The sequence below is a fragment of the Oncorhynchus nerka genome, linkage group LG27 (assembly GCF_034236695.1).
Source record: "Oncorhynchus nerka isolate Pitt River linkage group LG27, Oner_Uvic_2.0, whole genome shotgun sequence".
Taxonomy (NCBI): domain Eukaryota; kingdom Metazoa; phylum Chordata; class Actinopteri; order Salmoniformes; family Salmonidae; genus Oncorhynchus; species Oncorhynchus nerka.
The window spans coordinates 44,443,580-44,462,661 of record NC_088422.1 but is presented as its reverse complement, the minus strand read 5'-3'; the positions used below and the strand labels follow the sequence as shown (position 1 = coordinate 44,462,661).

At 45.1% G+C, this 19,082-nt stretch overlaps 1 protein-coding gene across 1 annotated transcript; it reads left to right on the top strand.

The window, feature by feature from the left end:
- Positions 1-6,994: 6,994 nt before the first annotated feature.
- LOC115111857 (fatty acid binding protein 1-B.1-like) lies at positions 6,995-9,508 on the top strand. The gene is made up of 4 exons (XM_029638346.2): positions 6,995-7,101; positions 8,109-8,281; positions 8,636-8,728; positions 9,429-9,508. The coding sequence occupies exons 1-4, from the start codon at positions 7,035-7,037 to the stop codon at positions 9,477-9,479; spliced, it is 384 nt and encodes a 127-aa protein (XP_029494206.1). The 5' UTR covers positions 6,995-7,034; the 3' UTR covers positions 9,480-9,508.
- Positions 9,509-19,082: the final 9,574 nt, after the last annotated feature.

Here is a 19,082-nt window from a genome sequence, read left to right as displayed (position 1 = left end):
AGTTGGGAGTTTACCATTGTGGTAGGCTGCATAGTAGACAACCCACGGAATTGCTCCAGCAATGTGTTCATTGCTTGGTTGTGATGTTCAGCCAAGGTCTGGAACCCTTACATAAGACCACAAAGCAACTCCTGCATTGCAGAGCTGGTCCAAGTTTGCTGGGTCAGTCAAAGGCAGGCATGGGTCAATAAACCAGAGAGTGTGCAAAGGGTTCAGAACAGCAAGCAGTCTCAGGGTCAGGGCAGGCAGGGGCCAAAAAGTCCAGTAAGGTGGGGTAAGGTACAGAACAGCAGGCAGGCTCAGGGTCAGGGAAGGCAGAACGGTCAAAACCTGGAAGGAAAATAAAACAGGAGCAAGAAACAAGCAGGAGCAGGGGAACAAATTCTGGTAGGTTTCAAGAACAAAACGAACTGGCAACAGACAAACAGAGAACACAGGTATAAATACACAGGGGATAATGGGGAAGATGGGCGACACCTGGAGGGGGGTGGAGACAAGCATAAAGACAGGTGAAACAGATCAGGGTGTGACATGTAGTCCACAATCATATTCTTTGTCTTGATCACGTTGAGGGATAGGTTGTTGTCCTTGCACCACACGGTCAGGTCTCGTCGTTGTCGGTGATCAGGCCTACCACTGTTGTGTCATCTGCAAACTTAATGATGGTGTTGGAGTCATGCCTGGCCTTGCAGTCATGATTGAACAGGGAGTACAGGAGGGGACTATTTTGTTACCTACCCTTACCACCTGGGGACGGCCCGTCAGGAAGTCCAGGATCCAGCTGCAGAGGGAGGTGTTTAGTCCCAGGGTCCTTAGCTTAGTGATGATCTTTGAGGGTACTATGGTGTTGAACGCTGAGCTGAAGTCAATGAATAGCATTTTCACATAGGTGTTTCTTTTGTCCAGGTGTGAAAAGGCGGTGTGGAGTGCAATATCATCTGTGGATCTGTTGGGGCAGTTTGCAAATTGGAGTGGGCCTAGGTTTCTGGAATAATGGTATTGATGTGAGCCATGACCAGCCTTAGAAAGCACTTCATGGCAACAGACGTGAGTGCTACGGGTCAGTAATCATTTAGGCAGGTTGCCTTAGTGTTAGAACAGGGACTATGGTGGTCTGCTTGAAACATGTTGGAATTACAGACTCAGATAGGGAGAGGTTGAAAATGTCAGTGAAGACACTTGCAAATTGGTCAGCGCATGCTCGGAGTACACATCCTGGTAATCCGTCTGGCACTGCGGCCTTGTGAGTATTGACCTGTTTGAAGGTCTTACCCTCATCGGCTACGGAGAGCTTGATCACACCGTCATCCAGAACAGCTGATGCTCTCATGCATGTTTCAGTGTTTCCTGCATCGAAGTGAGTATAGAAGAAATGTATCTTGTCTGGTAGTCTCGTGTCACTGGGCAGCTCTCGGATGTGTTTCCCTTTGTTGTCTGTAATAGTTTGCAAACCCTGCCACATTTGACGAGCGTCAGAGCCGGTGTAGTACGATTCGATCTTAGTCCAGTTTTGACGCTTTGCCTGTTTGACGGTTTGTTGGAGGGCATATCAGGATTTCTTATAAGCTTCCGGGTTAGAGTCCCGCTCCTTGAAAGTGGCAGCTCTACCCTTTAGCTCAGTGCGGATGTTGCCTGTAATCCATGGCTTCTGGTTGGGGTATGTACAGTCACTGTGGGAACGACGTCATCAATGCACTAATTGATGAAGCCAGTGACTGATGTGGTGTACTCCTCAATGCCATCGGACGAATCGCGGAACATATTCCAGTCTGTGATAGCAAAATAGTCCTGTAGCTTAGCATCTGATTCATCTGACCACTTTTTTTATTGACCGAGTCACTGGTGCTTCCTGCTTTAATTTTTACTTGTATGCATGACTGATATCAGTAAACGTTGGCAAAAAAACATAATTAAATTGTTTCCAGCAGCACATTTACATTTACTAACGCTCTGGATAACATGAAAACAGCCTAACCAGCTCTGCTAGGTTGAGTAAAATGGTCAGAATGAGGTGAGGTGTTCTCTGATTTGTGTTTGGAAGTAGTGAGCAAACGAGCCAACTTTAGCCAGTTAGCTTGGGTGCTTGACTGCTGTTGTGAGGTCAGAATGCTCTTATCAACCCTACTCCTCAGCCAGAGCGTCCACTGTGCACTCTAAACGCCCCCGAACGCTCTGAATTTATGGACAGACAATCTGACAACGCTCTGAATTTACAAATGACACAGAGCGCACCCTGACACACTGGAGGCAATTTACAAACGCACCAGATGCCTATAGATACAACCTATTTGGTTATTATATCACTATCAGCATTTACATTTTATGTTTATGGTTGGTTCATCATTGGACATTAAAAACTCTAAATGACCTATTGGAGATCCGCTCAAAGGTTTGTGTGATATGAGACCATAATAATGACAGCCAGTGAAGGAGTAAAGTCCATTGAATTAGTAGAACAGACACACTGCTTTAACAATTACATTTTTCATGGTTCATTGTAGTGACTTACCAGCACTGTTACAGCACTGTAAATATGATAACTATCTGACTCACAGCACTTAGCCACTCATTTCATGTTTCAGATGTGGATGTTGTTGTTTAATTAAATGTCAAACAGAGTTAAAATCTTAGCTAGGTCCAATCCAGTGAGGTTGCCTATATGTTGTACTAAAGGAGGTCAGTAAATGGGTGGGTGAAGTAGGTGGGCTGCAGGGGCGCAGCCAAGGATGGGCCTGGTATGGCATAGGCCCACCCACTTGGGAGCCTGTCTTACCCAATAGGGAGCCAGCCCCAGCCAATCAGAATGAGTCATTCCCCACAAAAGGGCTTTATTACAGACAAAAATACTTCTGTTTAATCATCTGTCCGGGTGGCAGGTCTCAGACGATCCTGCAAGTGAAGAAGCCGGATGTCAAGGGCCTAGGCTGGTGTGGTTAAACGTGGTCTGCGGTTGTGAGGCTGGTTGCACGGCCTGCCAAATTCTCAATGACATTGGTGGTTTATGGTAGAGAAATGAGCATTTCATTTTCTGACAAAAGCGCTGGTGGACAGTCCTGTAGTCAGCATGCCAATTGTCCACTCCCTCAACTTGAGAAACCTGCGACATTGTGTGACATACCTGCACATTAGTGACCTTTTATGCTAATGGAGGCTTGTTTAGCTCGCCTTTTCCTGTAGTCAACGATCAGCTCCTTTGTTGTGCTCACATTGAGGGAGAGGTTGTCCTGGCACCACACTGCCAGGTCTCATCATTGTCAGTGACCAGGCCTACCACTGGTGTTGTGGTACATCTCAAACTTGGTGTTGGAGTCATGTTTAACCACGCAGTCGTGGGTGAACAGGGAGTACAGGAGGGGTTCAAGTGTTGAGGATCAGTGTGGCAGATGTGTTGTTGCCTACCCTTACCACCTGGGGGCGGCCCGTCAGGAAGTGCAGGATCCAGTTGCAGAGGGAGGTGTTTAGTCCCAGGGTTCTTAGCTTTTCCAACCACACTGTAGCTGGGAAACCAGTCACCCACAAATGGTGCACCTTTAGCCCCTTGTCAGCTACACTGGGGTGGAACTAGTGAAAGCAATGTCCAAAAACATTGCCTGAAACTTGATTTTCCAAAATAACTGGAAATTGAGGAATCTGCTTTTAAACTGATGCACCCAATGTGATAGGATTCTGACCCATATTGCAACAGACTAGATGGAACTACCAAAGCCTTCATTTCTACACTGCTGGGTTGACATTTGCTATAAAGCAGTCACATTAAAATGTAGAAAATCCATTTTGGCCAGAGTGTAATGTTCACGGAACTACGCTATTCTATTGAATCCCATATTCATCCAACTCAAACCTTGCCTCATTATTACAAACTTCAATTTTCCCCTGAAGTTCTACCCATTGATATGAAATGCTGAGACCAGACCATTCAATGCCTTTCACATTTTATTAATCCAAAGAGTGCAGTAGATCTTCACATTCGTTTGCTGGTCCTCTTGTATGACATGCCAGACAGAGTCATGGTCTGAAAAGAGAAAGCATCTGTAATCATGACACTCAATAAATCCATGCCAGTACACTATGCTTACCAAACCGGACGCGCTCGTTCACCCACACTAGAAGCGATCAGGACATGCAGGTTGAAATATCAAAACAAACTCCGAAACAGTTATATTTGGGGCAAAAAGCATTTCATATTCATGGCAATTTAGCTAGCTAGCTAATTTGTCCTAGTATATAAACATTGGGTTGTTATTTTACCTGAGATGCACAAGGTCCTCTAATCTGACAATTAAGCCACAGAAAACCGAATGTTTCTCATCATCTCGCCTCCTTTATATGGCGGTTGACAACCAACGTTACAACTGACCAGAGTGTGGACCTTAAAGTTCATCTTTCAATCACCCACATGGGTATATGCTCCTAAGAACCAATGAGGAGATTGGAGAGGCCAGACTTGCACACATCAAATAGAACCAATTTCTATTTTAGCACCTGGCCACGCAGATGCTTGAAGTGTAGCTATGATGAAAATTACAGGCCTCTCTCATCTTTTTAAGTGGGAGAACTTGCACAATTGGTGGCTGACTAAATACTTTTTTGCCCCACTGTATATCCTACAAATGGGACATTAAAAGCGGTAATATCTTATGTTTCACTGAGTCGTGGCTGAACGACGACATGAATAACATACAGCTGGCAGGTTTTACGCTTTTTCGGCAGGATAGAACAGACGCCTCTGGTAAGACAACGGGTGGCGGTCTATGTTTATTTGTAAACAACAGCTGGTGCACGAAATCTAAGGAAGTCTCAAGTTTTTCCTCGCCTGAGGTAGAGTATCTCATGATAAGCTGTAGACCACACTATTTACCAAGAGAGTTTTCGTCTATATTCTTTGTAGCTGTCTATTTAAAACCACAAACCAATGCTAGCACTAAGACCGCACTCAATGAGCTGTATACGGCCATAAACAAACAGGAAAACGCTCATCCAGAGGCGGCACTCCTAGTGGCCGGGGACTTTAATGCAAGGAAACTTAAGTCCGTTTTACCTCATTCCCGCAAGCATGTTAAATGTGCAACCAGAGGGGGAAAAAAACTCTATACCACCTTTACTTCACACACAGAGACAAGTACAAAGCTCTCCCTCGCCCTCCATTTGGCAAATCTGACCATAATTCTATCCTCCTGATTCCTGCTTCCAAGTGAAAACTAAAGTAGGAAGCACCAGTGACTCGGTCAATAAAAAAGAGGTCAGATGAAGCAGATGCTAAGCTACAGGACTGTTTTGCTAACACAGACTGGAATATATTCTGGGATTCTTCCCATGGCATTGAGGAGTACACCACATCAGTCACTGACCTCATCAATATGTGCATCAACGACATCGTTCCCACAGTCACTGTACGTACATAACCCAACCAGAAGCAATGGATTACATGGAAACATCCGCACTGAGCTAAAGGGTAGAGCTGCCGCTTTCAAGGAGCGGGACTCTAACCCGGAAGCTTACAAGAAATCTCGCTATGCCCTCCGACGAACCATAGAACAGGCAAAAAGTCTATACAGAACTAGGATCGAATCGTACTACACCGGCTCTGACGCTCGTCAGATTTTGCAGGGCTTGCAAACTATTACATACAACAAAGGGAAGCACAGCCGAGAGCTGCCCAGTGACACGAGCCATCCAGACGAGCTAAATTACTTCTATGCTCGCTTCGAGGCAAGTAACACTGAGACATGCATGAGAGCATCAGCTGTTCCAGACAAGTGTGTGATCACGCTCTCCGTAGCAGATGTGAGTAAGAGCTTTAAACAGGTCAACATTCACAAGGCCGCAGGTCTAGAAGGATTACCAGGACGTGTACTCCGAGCATGCGCTGACCGACTGGCAAGTGTCTTCACTTAACCAATTGATTTATCAGTGTTATTCTCTGAGTTTGTTGGACTTCAGAAGGAAAATAAATGTAGCTAATGGGTGAACGTTTGTTCACTCAACAAACTTTGCTCACAGTGAGCTGAATGTATAAAAACTTGTTGAGTCTAATTACAATTTCATGTTTGTTTTTGGAAGTCAACACTGTATGTTGGTTCAGCTATATTCCCAGATGTGGAGCAAACTCACAACCCTATTGCAGCTGGTTGCCTTACAATTGTACGTTGAATTGTTTTCTTTTTAGACCTGTGTTTTTGCATGTACATTGATTGGTTGATTATCTTAAGCTACACCAACATAAGTAACATACATTTTTCTAAAGAAATCCAATCTGTTATTAGTTGGACTTTTTGCATCTGTTACTGAGATGGCTGTTCCAGTTATTATTGAGACTACCTAAATCAAATAGAAGTATTTCCCGGCAGTCATTGTCAGTGCAGGTTGGGGGTGATTAACGTTCTCTGGCTGGATTCCAATTTTTCAAGTTGAATTGTATGTTCACTCAACGTCAAATGAAAAGTTGAGTGAACATTCAAATTCAACTTGAGAATGTATGTTGGTTCAGCTATATGCCAAACATTTTTGCAAACTCACAATCCTATTGCAGTCTGGTGCCTTACAATTGTACATTGATTCAACTTTTTTTATAGTGCAGGGAGACAAAATACACCTCTCAACTCAAAGTGCAATGTAGCCTAGTTTAATTTCAACACAGGTGTATAGCGAGATAAAGTCAAGTTGAATTTGAAATGTGTTGATTGATCCATACACTTGTATTACAATGATGAGACTGCTTATCATTTTTCTAAGGAGTCGAGGAGGCCTTGTTTATCAAATCAGATCAATGATCACTCACACTGCCAAAGTAGAAGAAGAGAGGATGAGAAGTGGAGTACAATAAAGTTGACCATTGCGATGTAGATTAGTTGCCCTTGGCTGGGAAGCTGATCCTAGATCTGTGCCTACAGGCAAGTAGCAGGGAAGATATGAGGGGAGGGGTTCTCAATTGTAGACACCTTTAGTTAGTTAATGAGTGCAGGGCTGGATAGATGGGGGTATAAAGACAAGCAGGGAGCTGTGGCTGACTCTACTGTCACTGTCTTATAGTCACCATGTCTTTCTCAGGGAAATACCAGATGGAGTCACATGACAACTTTGAGTCTTTCATGGAGGCTGTTGGTAAGTCTTGCACATTTGATTAGACTTGGGGTGTTAATTTCAGAAGTCGTAGTCCTTTCAGTAATGAAGATCAATGGTGACTGTGAATGCAATGGGTACTTGAAATGGTGTTAGATTTAACAACAAATGATAGGTTTTTTTGAATAACTTTCACTGAATGTTTAATTTAAGACTTAACACCGCTAGTTTGGTTTGGGCTAACTATTTTGAACTTCCAGCACCAATGGGATTGTTAAATGATTTGCCTAGGCATTAATGATTTATTGTGTCATTGAGATTCAAACCTATGCTCTTCTGTCCTCTATCCATGGAATTAATCCACTGTGCCACCAGGATGGAGTTGTCATGCATTAGTTTTGTAACTCATTGAAAGTGGATAAATTTAGTCTATTCAGACCATTTCAACAGGAACAAGCACTCATTAAGATCAGGTGTGGCCAACTACTGTGTTCAACACACTTAAGAGAAGATGGCGTTTGTTGAAGCTGAGAACGGAATGTGTTTTGATTGATGTTTTTGTATGGCAAGTTCTTAGTGTTCTGAGAACATGACTTTAACTGTAACTATGAGAACCTACACAACATTATGCTGAAGCACTGACATTCCCACAGGAGAATATTTAAAGTCAGCTGAGCAACTTGAGAACATTCCCAATGTAAAATGACTAATGTTCCTTGAACTTTACCTTAAATTCAATGTTTGAACTTTCAGGAAATATTCTGATCAAGAATATTACATTTTGTCAAATTCCTTAATGAGAATGTTCCAAAGCCAAGCAACTGTCCTGCACCATAATGTGGTATGCAAAATAACCAAGCCCTAAAACGTATGGTCCTCAGAATGTTATGTGCTAGCTGGGAATGCATTCAGATCATTGTGTTGCCATATTATAGTGCATCAGCGCTTTACTTCAGTAGTAATAATTCAGTGTTCATGTCCCACTTCATTAACTTTTTGTTGTACTAAAAAGCACCGCATATGACTCTCTCGCTGCCGCAAACATGTAGGTCTCCCTGATGAGCTTATCCAGGAGAGCAAAGACCTCATGAGCATCTCTGAGATTGAGGAGACTGGAGACCACTTCAAGGTGACTGTCACCACGGGGACAAAGATCCTCACCAACTCCTTCACCATTGGCCAGGAGACGGAGCTCGAGTCGCCGACCGGGGGGAAGGTCAATGTGGGTGGCGCATGTCACAACCCAACCATGAGTTTCATACATGTAGCCTGGGTTTATCCATCTCCCTACATATACAGCCAGTATTTAACTAAACTATAAGTTCAGCTGATGTGGGGTCACTATGGTTAGTTCAGGTCCCAGTGATGTTGTGGGAGGACTGACTTTCGTTGGCAGAATCTCCTCTGCTCTCCAGGGACTGGGCGCACAGTTGTCTCAAAACCAACTCTCACACCTGATGCACACTGTCACACTTTTTTTCTTCTCCATATATGGCCATCCAACTTGGGCCTGTTAAATTGGTCCTAGTTGGTGACCACTGCTTTCAGATCTAACCGTTGACCTCTCCTGTTTCAGTCTGTGGTGATGAGGGAAGGTAACAAGCTGACGGCCATCCTGAATGGGATCGAATATGTCACAGAACTTACAGACGCAAACACCCTCGTCAACGTGAGTCTGGGGCATATGGCTGGGGGTTTCACGAAGCGACACAATTTCAGGGTTAATTTATACCATTAACAAAATGGTTAGTCTATGACCGTGCCGTGAACGCAATTCAACAGTTTGCTGCCGCCAATGTTCTAATTACATGCTGACCCCACCGCTCGCGTCGCAAAATAAATGTACGTGTTATTCAATCATTGCACCCACACTGCTCGCGCGCCTCGGCAAGCATCTGCGTGGCCAGGTGCTAAAATAGAAATTGGTTCTATTTGATGTGCTGCAAGTCTGGCCTCTCCAATCTCCTCATTGGTTCTTAGGAGCATATACCCATGTGGGTGATTGAAAGATGAACTTTAAGGTCCACACTCTGGTCAGTTGTAACGTTGGTTGTCAACCGCCATATAAAGGAGGCGAGATGAGAAACATTCGGTTTTCTGTGGCTTAATTGTCAGAGTAGAGGACCTTGTGCATTTCAGGTAAAATAACAACCCAATGTTTATATACTAGGACAAATTAGTTTGCTAGCTAAATTGCCCCAAATATAACTGTTTCGGAGTTTGTTTTGATATTTCAACCTGCATGTCCTGATCGCTTCTAGTGTGGGTGAACAAAATCAATGTGAGAACGAGCGCATCCGGTTTGGTAAGCATAGTGTACTGGCATGGATTTATTGAGTGTAATTATTACAGATGCTTTCTCTTTTCAGACCATGACTCTGTCTGGCATGTCATACAAGAGGACAAGCAAACGAATGTGAAGATCTACTGCACTCTTTGGATTAATAAAATGTGAAAGGCATTGAGTGGTCTGGTCTCAGCATTTCATATCAATGGGTAGAACTTCAGGGGAAAATTGAAGTTTGTAATAATGAGGGAAGGTTTCAGTTGGATGAATGTGGGATTCAATAGAATAGCGTAGTTCCGTGAACATTACACTCGGGCCAAAATGGATTTTCTACATTTTAATGTGACTGCTTTATAGCAAATGTCAACCCAGCAGTGTAGAAATGAAGGCTTTGGTAGTTCCATCTAGTCTGTTGCAATATGGGTCAGAATCCTACCACATTGGGTGCATCAGTTTAAAAGCAGATTCCTCAATTTCCAGTTATTTTGGAAAATCAAGTTTCAGGCAATGTTTTTGGACATTGCTTTCACTAGTTCCACCCCAGTGTAGCTGACAAGGGGCTAAAGGTGCACCATTTGAGGGTGACTGGTTTCCCAGCTACAGTGTGGTTGGACCCTGGGACTAAACACCTCCCTCTGCAACTGGATCCTGCACTTCCTGACGGGCCGCCCCCAGGTGGTAAGGGTTGGCAACAACACGTCTGCCACACTGATCCTCAACACTTGGGCCCTTCCTGTACTCCCTGTTCACCCACGACTGCGTGGTTAAACATGACTCCAACACCAAGTTTGAGGTGCACCACAACACCAGTGGTAGGCCTGGTCACTGACAATGATGAGACCTGGCAGTGTGGTGCCAGGACAACCTCTCCCTCAATGTGAGCACAACAAAGGAGCTGATCGTTGACTACAGGAAAAGGCGTGCTAAACAAGCCCCCATTAACATCGACAGAGCGAGTTTCAAGTTCTTTGGTGTCACATTACCAACAAACTCTCATGGTCTTAACACACCAAGACAGTTGTGAAGAGGGCACAACACCTTTTCCCCCACCCCCTCTGTTGTACACTGCTACTTGCTGTTAATCTATGCATAGTCCCTTCACATGTGCAAATTACCTCTACCCCCGCATATTGACTCTGTACCGATAGCCTCGTCATTGCTACTTTTTTATTACTTGATTTGGTAAATATTTTATCTTCTTGAACTGCTTTGCTAAGGGCTTGTAAGTAAGGTGTACACTTGTATTTGGCGCATGTGACAAAGTTTGATTTGACGTGTCATGGACGTAGGAATGGAAGGGGTGATTTGTCTGACATATTTGTATAATAATGTGAGGTCACTACTGCCGGCTGTTAGTTTCTTGACACCTGCCGCAATAGGTTCGTTCATGCTTATTGGCTAGTTCTTCAGGGCCTACTCCTGTGTGGTGTGTGTGTGTAGAAAATGATACTCATTCTACTTAAACATCCGTTACTCAAACTGTCTTCATAAGCTAGGTGGGATCATGTCACCAAGATGCATTTTAATCTTGCAGATCATCCTGTGAGTCATGTCTTCTCTCAAGGTCTTGGTGTGGGTTCACTGCAGGATGGCATAGGCCTTACACATGCAGTGTCCCACCAATTTTCCCTGGCTTCATTGTTACCATCCCCAGAGCGGTGTTAGGATGGTATTGTTTATAATGAGCCATTTATACTGCACAAATATAAACGCAATATGTCAAGTCTTTTCATGTGCTGAAATAAAAGACCCCAGAAATGTTCTCAGTGCACAAATTTGTATACATCCTTGTTCGTGAGCATTTCTCATTGTAATAAGATAATCCATCCACCTGACAGGTGTGGCATATCAGGACAATAAAAGGCCACTAAAATGTACAGTTTTGTCACAATGCCTGTTGAGAGAGTGTGCAATTGGCATTCTGACTGCAGGACTGTCCACCAGCGCTGTTATCAGATAATGAAATGCTAATTTCTCTACCGTAAGCCACCTCCAACGTCATTTTAAAGAATTTGGCAGTACGTCCAAGCGGCCTCACAACCGCAGACCATGTGTTACCACACCAGCCTAGGACCTTGACAGCTGATTAAACAGGAGTATTTATGTCTGTAATAAAATCTGCTATCTAGTCTATAATGACTAAAGAGTAGACTCACTCCCCACATCAGGGCTTTTTAGGTTTTATGCTGGGGGGCTCCGGGAATGCAAACGTGGTATGTAAGGGATATGTGGTTAGAAAAGTGAAGGTGCAATTCAGGGAGCGAGTTGACTTGTGTGTCCTGCTCCATCCTTTATTTTATATCTCAGAGGGCTGCAGTGTGGACCAATCTTGGAAGGCCGAGGTGGAAGGTGACAATCAAATCAGCCAATCAGAGGGAAGCAACTCTGGTGACATTTTCCTAAGGCTCCTGGACTTAACTGACCACAGCCTTCCTATCGAGTCCACCAATGAGCTGCAAGTGATGCTAGGGTTCCATGGGGTCACTTGAGAGATTGGATGATAGGATTTGTAGTTCAAAGTTACCCACCCATTTACTGACCTTCAGTATATAGGCAACATCACTGGAAGGGAACTAGCTCAGAATTTCACTCTTTAGTTAAATTCTTAGCTAGATGGGACCCTGAGCACCCAAATCAAATCAAATGAGAGAATCGAAAACAGCAGGTCTGGGACAAGGTGGCATGTCCGGTGAACAAGTCAGGGTTCCATAGCCGCAGGCAGAACAGTTGAAACTGGAGCAGCAGTACGACCAGGTGGACTGGGGACAGTCATCAGGCCAGGTAGTCCTGAGACATGGTCCTAGGGCTCAGGTCCTCCGGGAGGGGAGAGAGGGAGAGAGGGAGAGAGTATTAGAGGGAGCATACTTAAATCCACACAGGACACCAGATAAGACAGGAGAATTACACCAGATATAACAAACTGACCCTAGTGGTGTAGGGGGCAAGGCTGAGTATAGCCCACAAAGATCTCCTCCACTGCACGAGCCAGAAGGGGCGCAAAACCAAACAGGAAGATCTTGTTAGTTACTCCACCCACTCAAGTGACGCATCCCTCCTAGGAAAGGCATGAAGAGCACTAGTAAGCCAGTGTCTCGGCCCCCGTAATAGTTTCAGAGTCAGAGAATCCCAGTGGAGAGAGGGGAGCCGGCCAGGCAGAGAGAGCAAGGGCGGTTTGATGCTGCAGTGCCTTGCCGTTCACCTTCGCACCCCTGGGCCAGACTACACTCAATCGTAGGACCTACTGAAGAGATGAGTCTAAAGTAAAGACTTAAAGGTCGAGGCCGAGTCTGCGTCTCTCACATCGATAGGCAGACCATTCCATAAAAATGGAGCTCTATTGAGAACTCCTGCCTCCAGCTGTTTGCTTAGAAATTCTAGGGACAATAAGGAGACCTGCGTCTTGTGACCGTAGCGTACGTGTAGGTGTGTACGGCAGGACCAAATTGGAGAGATAGGTAGGAGCAAGCCTATGTATTGCTTTGTAGGTTAGCAGTAAAATCTTGATATCAGCCCTAGCCTTACATGATGCCAGTATAGAGAGGCTAGCACTGGACTAATTTGATACAATTTTGGTGTTCTAGTCAAGATTCCAGAAGCCGTGTTTAGCACTAACTGAAGTTTATTTAGTGCTTTATCCGGGTAGCTGGAGAGTAGAGCATTTCAGTAGTCTAATCTAGAAGTAACAAATGCTCGGATTAGCCTTTCTACATAATTTTTGGACAAAAGATTACTGATTTTTGCAATGTTACAAAGATGGAAAAAAGTTGTCCTTGAAATATTCTTGATGTGTTTGTCAAAAGAGAGATGAGGGACCAGAGTAATGCCGAGGTCCTTCACAGTTTTATTTTAGACGACTGTACAACTATCAAGATGAATTGTCAAATCCAACAGAAGATCTTTTTGTTTCTTGGGACCTAGAACTAGCATCTCTGTTTTGTCCGAGTTCAAAAGTAAAACATTTGCCGCCATCCACTTCCTTATGTCTGAAACACAGGCTTCCAGGGTAGGACATTTTGGGGCTTCACCATGTTTCATCGAAATGTACAGCTGTGTGTCGTCCGCATAGCAGTGAAAGAGGTAGAATATATAGTGAAAACAATAGTGGTCCTAAAACGGAACCTTGAGGCACACCAAAACTTACAAATGATTCGTCAGAGGACAAACCTTCCACAGAGATGAACTGATATCTTTCCGACAGATAAGATCTAAACCAGGCAAGAACTTGTCCGTGTAGACCAATTAGGGTTTCCTATCTCTCCAAAATCAGCACTAAGCTCTGGGAGCACGAGGACAGATGCAGAGCCTTGGTCTGATGCCATTAAAAAGGTAATTTACCACCTTCATGAGTGCAGTCTATCGATATCAATGCATGAAGAGGAATAAACAGACTCACCCCATCGCGACGTCCTCCAAAGGCTAACTCTCTAACCCTCGCTATCTCCTTGCTTGCTAATTCGGCATGCTAACTGCTAGCTTGTTTAGCCCAGGTCCGCTAACTACTACCTTGTTTACCCCGGCCTGCTAATCTGTTAGCTTGTTAGCACAGGCCTGCTAACCGGCTGCATCGCCGCGTCCCAAAAACGCAGTGGTCCATATGTACTTTATCTCTTCCCGATTTAAAAAAAAAATGTGTTTATACCTTCCGGAAACCTGCCTCACCCAATGTGATACGGAATCGCTATTATCTTTATTTTTAGAACACACTCAAGAACCTCCAGAAGCTAACCAGCTAGCCAGCTACAAGCTATTTAGTCATTGTTAGTTTTTTTAACCTGGATAACACTCGCCAGCCCAGCCCCCCTGCCCCATCCACCGCTGCCCCCTGGACTCTGATCACTTGGCTACATAGCTGATGCACGCTGGACTGTCCATTAATCACGGTACTCCATTCTGCTTGTTTGTTTTATCTGTCGGCCCGTTGCCTAGTCAATGCCATTTTACCTGCTGTTGTTATGCTAGCTGATTAGCTGTTGTCTCACCCACTGTTTTGGCTAGCTTTCCCAATTCAACACCTGTGATTACTGTATGCCTCGCTGTATGTCTCTCTCAAATGTCAATATGCCTTGTATACTGTTGCTCAGGTTAGTTATCATTGTTTTAGTTCACAATGGAGCCCCTAGTCCCACTCCTCATACCCCTGATACCTCCTTTGTCCCACCTCCCACATATGCGGTGACCTCACCCATTACAACCAGCATGTCCAGAGATAAAACCTCTCATCATCACCCAGTGCCTGGGCTTACCTCCGCCGTACCCGCACCCCACCATACCCCTGTCTGCGCATTATGCCCTGAATATATTCTACCATGCCCAGAAACCTGCTCCTCTTATTCCCTGTCCCCAACGCTCTAGGCGACCAGTTTTGATAGCCCTTAGCCGCACCCTCATACTACTCCTTCTCTGTTTCGCGGGTGATGTGGAGGTAAACCCAGGCCCTGCATGTCCCCAGGCACCCTCATTTGTTGACTTCTGTGATCGAAAAGCCTTGGTTTCATGCATGTCAACATCAGAAGCCTCCTCCCTAAGTTTGTTTTACTCACTGCTTTAGCATACTCTGCTAACCCTGATGTCCTTGCCGTGTCTGAATCCTGGCTCACGAAGGCTACCAAAAATTCAGAGATTTCCATACCCAACTATAACATCTCCCGTCAAGATAGAACTGCCAAAGGGGGAGGAGTCGCAGTCTACTGCAGAGATAGCCTGCAAAGTAATGTCATACTTTCCAGGTCCATACCCAAACAGTTCGAACTACTAATTCTGAAAATTACTCTGTCCAGAAATAAGTCTCTCACTGTTGCCGCCTGCTTACCGACCCCTCAGCTCCCAGCTGTGCCCTGGACACCATTTGTGAATTGATTGCCCCATCTAGCTTCAGAGTTTGTTCTGTTAGGTGACCTAAACTGGGATATGCTTAACACCCCGGCAGTCCTACAATCTAAGCTAGATGCCCTCAATCTCACACAAATCATCAAGGAACCCACCAGGTACAACCCTAACTCTGTAAGCAAGGGCACCCTCATAGACGCCATCCTGACCAACTGGCCCTCCAAATACACCTCCGCTGTCTTCAACCAGGATCTCAGCGACCACTGCCTCATTGCCTGTATCCGCTACGGTGCCGCAGTCAAACGACCACCCCTCATCACTGTCAAACGCTCCCTAAAACACTTCTGTGAGCAGGCCTTTCTAATCGACCTGGCCCGGGTATCCTGGAAGGACATTGACCTCATCCCGTCGATTTGAGGATGCCTGGTCATTCTTTAAGAGTAACTTCCTCACCATTTTAGATAAGCATGCTCCGTTCAAAAAATGCAGAACTAAGAACAGATACAGCCCTTGGTTCACTCCAGACCTGACTGCCCTCGACCAGCACAAAAACATCCTGTGGCGGACTGCAATAGCATCGAACAGTCCCCGCGATATGCAACTGTTCAGGGAAGTCAGGAACCAATACACGCAGTCAGTCAGGAAAGCTAAGGCCAGCTTCTTCAGGCAGAAGTTTGCATCCTGTAGCTCCAACTCCAAAAAGTTCTGGGACTCTGTGAAGTCCATGGAGAACAAGAGCACCTCCTCCCAGCTGCCCACTGCACTGAGGCTAGGGAACACGGTCACCACCGACAAATCCATGATTATCGAAAACTTCAACAAGCATTTCTCAACGGCTGGCCATGCCTTCCGCCTGGCTACTCCTACCTCGGCCAACAGCTCCGGCCCCCCCCGCAGCTCCTCGCCCAAGCCTCTCCAGGTTCTCCTTTACCCAAATCTAGATAGCAGATGTTCTGAAAGAGCTGCAAAACCTGGACCCGTATAAATCAGCTGGGCTTGACAATCTGGACCCTCTATTTCTGAAACTATCCGCCGCCATTGTCGCAACCCCTATTACCAGCCTGTTCAACCTCTCTTTCATATCGTCTGAGATCCCCAAGGATTGGAAAGCCGCAGTCATCCCCTCTTCAAAGGGGAGACACCCTGGACCCAAACTGTTACAGACCTATATCCATTCTGCCCTGCCTATCTAAGGTCTTTGAAAGCCAAGTCATCAAACAGGTCACTGACCATCTCGAATCCCACCGTACCTTCTCCGCTATGCAATCTGGTTTCCGAGCCGGTCACGGGTGCACCTCAGCCACACTCAAGGTACTAAACGACATCATAACCGCCATCGATAAAAGACAGTACTGTGCAGCCGTCTTCATCGACCTTGCCAAGGCTTTCGACTCTGTCAATCACCATATTCTTATCGGCAGACTCAGTAGCCTCGGTTTTTCGGATGACTGCCTTGCCTGGTTCACCAATTACTTTGCAGACAGATTTCAGTGTGTCAAATCGGAGGGCATGTTGTCCAGTCCTCTGGCAGTCTCTGTGGGGGTGCCACAGGGTTCAATTCTCGGGCCGACTCTTTTCTCTGTATATATCAATGATGTTGCTCTTGCTGCGGGCGATTCCCTGATCCACCTCTACGCAGACGACACCATTCTATACACTTTCGGCCCGTCATTGGACACTGTGCTATCTAACCTCCAATCGAGCTTCAATGCCATACAATACTCCTTCCGTGGCCTCCAACTGCTCTTAAACGCTAGTAAAACCAAATGCATGCTTTTCAACCGATCGCTGCCTGCACCCGCATGCCCGACTAGCATCACCACACTGGATGGTTCCGACCTTGAATATGTGGACACCTATAAGTACCTAGGTGTCTGGCTAGACTGCAAACTCTCCTTCCAGACCCATATCAAACATCTCCAATCGAAAATCAAATCAAGAGTCGGCTTTCTATTCCGCAACAAAGCCTCCTTCACTCACGCTGCCAAGCTTACCCTAGTAAAACTGACTATCCTACCGATCCTCGACTTCGGCGATGTCATCTACAAAATTGCTTCCAACACTCTTCTCAGCAAACTGGATGCAGTTTATCACAGTGCCATCCATTTTGTCACTAAAGCACCTTATACTACCCACCACTGCGACTTTGCTCTAGTCGGCTGGCCCTCGCTACATATTCGTCGCCAGACCCACTGGCTCCAGGTCATCTACAAGGCCATGCTAGGCAAAGCTCCGCCTTATCTCAGCTCACTGGTCACGATGGCAACACCCATCCGTAGCACGCGCTCCAGCAGGTGTATCTCATTGATCATCCCTAAAGCCAACACCTCATTCGGCCGCCTTTCGTTCCAGTACTCTGCTGCCTGTGACTGGAACGAATTGCAAAAATCGCTGAAGTTGGAGAATTTTATCTCCCTCACCAACTTTAAACATCAGCTATCTGAGCAGCTAACCGATCGCTGCAGCTGTACATAATCTATTGGTAAATAGCCCACCCATTTTCACCTACCTCATCCCCACAGTTTTTATTTATTTACTTTTCTGCTCTTTTGCACACCAATATCTCTTCCTGTACATGATCATCTGATCACTTATCACTCCAGTGTTAATCTGCAATATTGTAATTATTCGCCTACCTCCTCATGCCGTTTGCACACATTGTATATAGACTCCCCCTTTTTTCTCTACTGTGTTATTGACTTGTTAATTGTTTACTCCATGTGTAACTCTGTGTTGTCTGTTCACACTGCTATGCTTTATCTTGGCCAGGTCGCAGTTGCAAATGAGAACCTGTTCTCAACTAGCCTACCTGGTTAAATAAAGGTGAAATAATTTATTTTTATTTTTAAGTCTCAGTGCTATGATGAGGTCTTAAACCAGACTGAAGCGTTTCATGTACATTATTTTGTCTTCGGGAAGGCAGAGAGATGCTGGGCAATATTATTGTTATTTTGTTTTTAGAGGAATAGGATATTCGATATCGGCCGGGTCAATGTTTTGCTTTTCCAAGAGAGGCTTTATTACTGCCACTTTTAGAGAGTTTGGTACATATCCGGAGGATAGAGAGCCATCCATTATGCTCAACATAGGAGGGGCAAGCACAGGAAGTAGCTCTTTAAACTACTGAGTTGGAATAGGTGCCAGTACGCAGCTTGAAGGCTTAGAGGACATGACTATTTTCATGTGTCAAGAGATACAGGATTAGAAAACTTGAGTGTCTCCATTGATCCTAAGTCCTGGCAGTTCTGTGCAGACTCAGGACAACTGAGCTTTGGAGAAATACACAGATTCAAAGAGGAGTCCGTAATTTGCTTCCTAATGATCATGATCTTTTCGTCGTAGAAGTTCAGGAATTCATCACTGATGAAGTGAAATAGATCCTCTCTTGGGGTATGCTGCTTTTAGTTACCTTTGTGACAGTATCAAAAATACATTTAGGATTGTTCTTATTCTCCTCAATTAGGTTGAGAAATAGGGTGATCGAGCAGCAGTGAGGGCTCTTTGATATTGCACAGTACTGTCTTTTCCAAGACTTCCAGTTTGGTGGAGAGCCACTTCCGTTCCAATTTTCTGGAAGCTTGCTTCAGGCCTCTGATATTTTCTGTATACAAGGGAGCTAATTTCTTGCTAATTTCTGCTGCCTAGCCTGCCTGCTGCCTGGCCTGCCCTCTATCTCATTGTGGAGCTAGATGAGTTAGGGCCCTGTCTATGCGATAAATAAAATGAGAGCACCCCTCCAGCTAGGATGGAGTCCATCAATCCTCAGCTGGCCAGGCTTGGTCCTGTTTGTGGGTGAGTCCCAGAAAGAGGGCCAATTATCTACAAATTATATCTTTTGGGATGTAGTAAACAGTTTTCTACCAGCGATCTATCTAAGAGACGGTTGCCGTTTTACGATCCCCTAAACAAA

Coding starts and splice junctions, on each gene's coding strand:
- LOC115111857 (XM_029638346.2), top strand. CDS start 7,035: ATGTCTTTCTCAGGGAAATACCAGATGGAGTCACATGACAACTTTGAG. Junction 7,102..8,108: donor GTCTTTCATGGAGGCTGTTG/GTAAGTCTTGCA, acceptor GCAAACATGTAG/GTCTCCCTGATGAGCTTATC. Junction 8,729..9,428: donor ACGCAAACACCCTCGTCAAC/GTGAGTCTGGGG, acceptor TTCTCTTTTCAG/ACCATGACTCTGTCTGGCAT.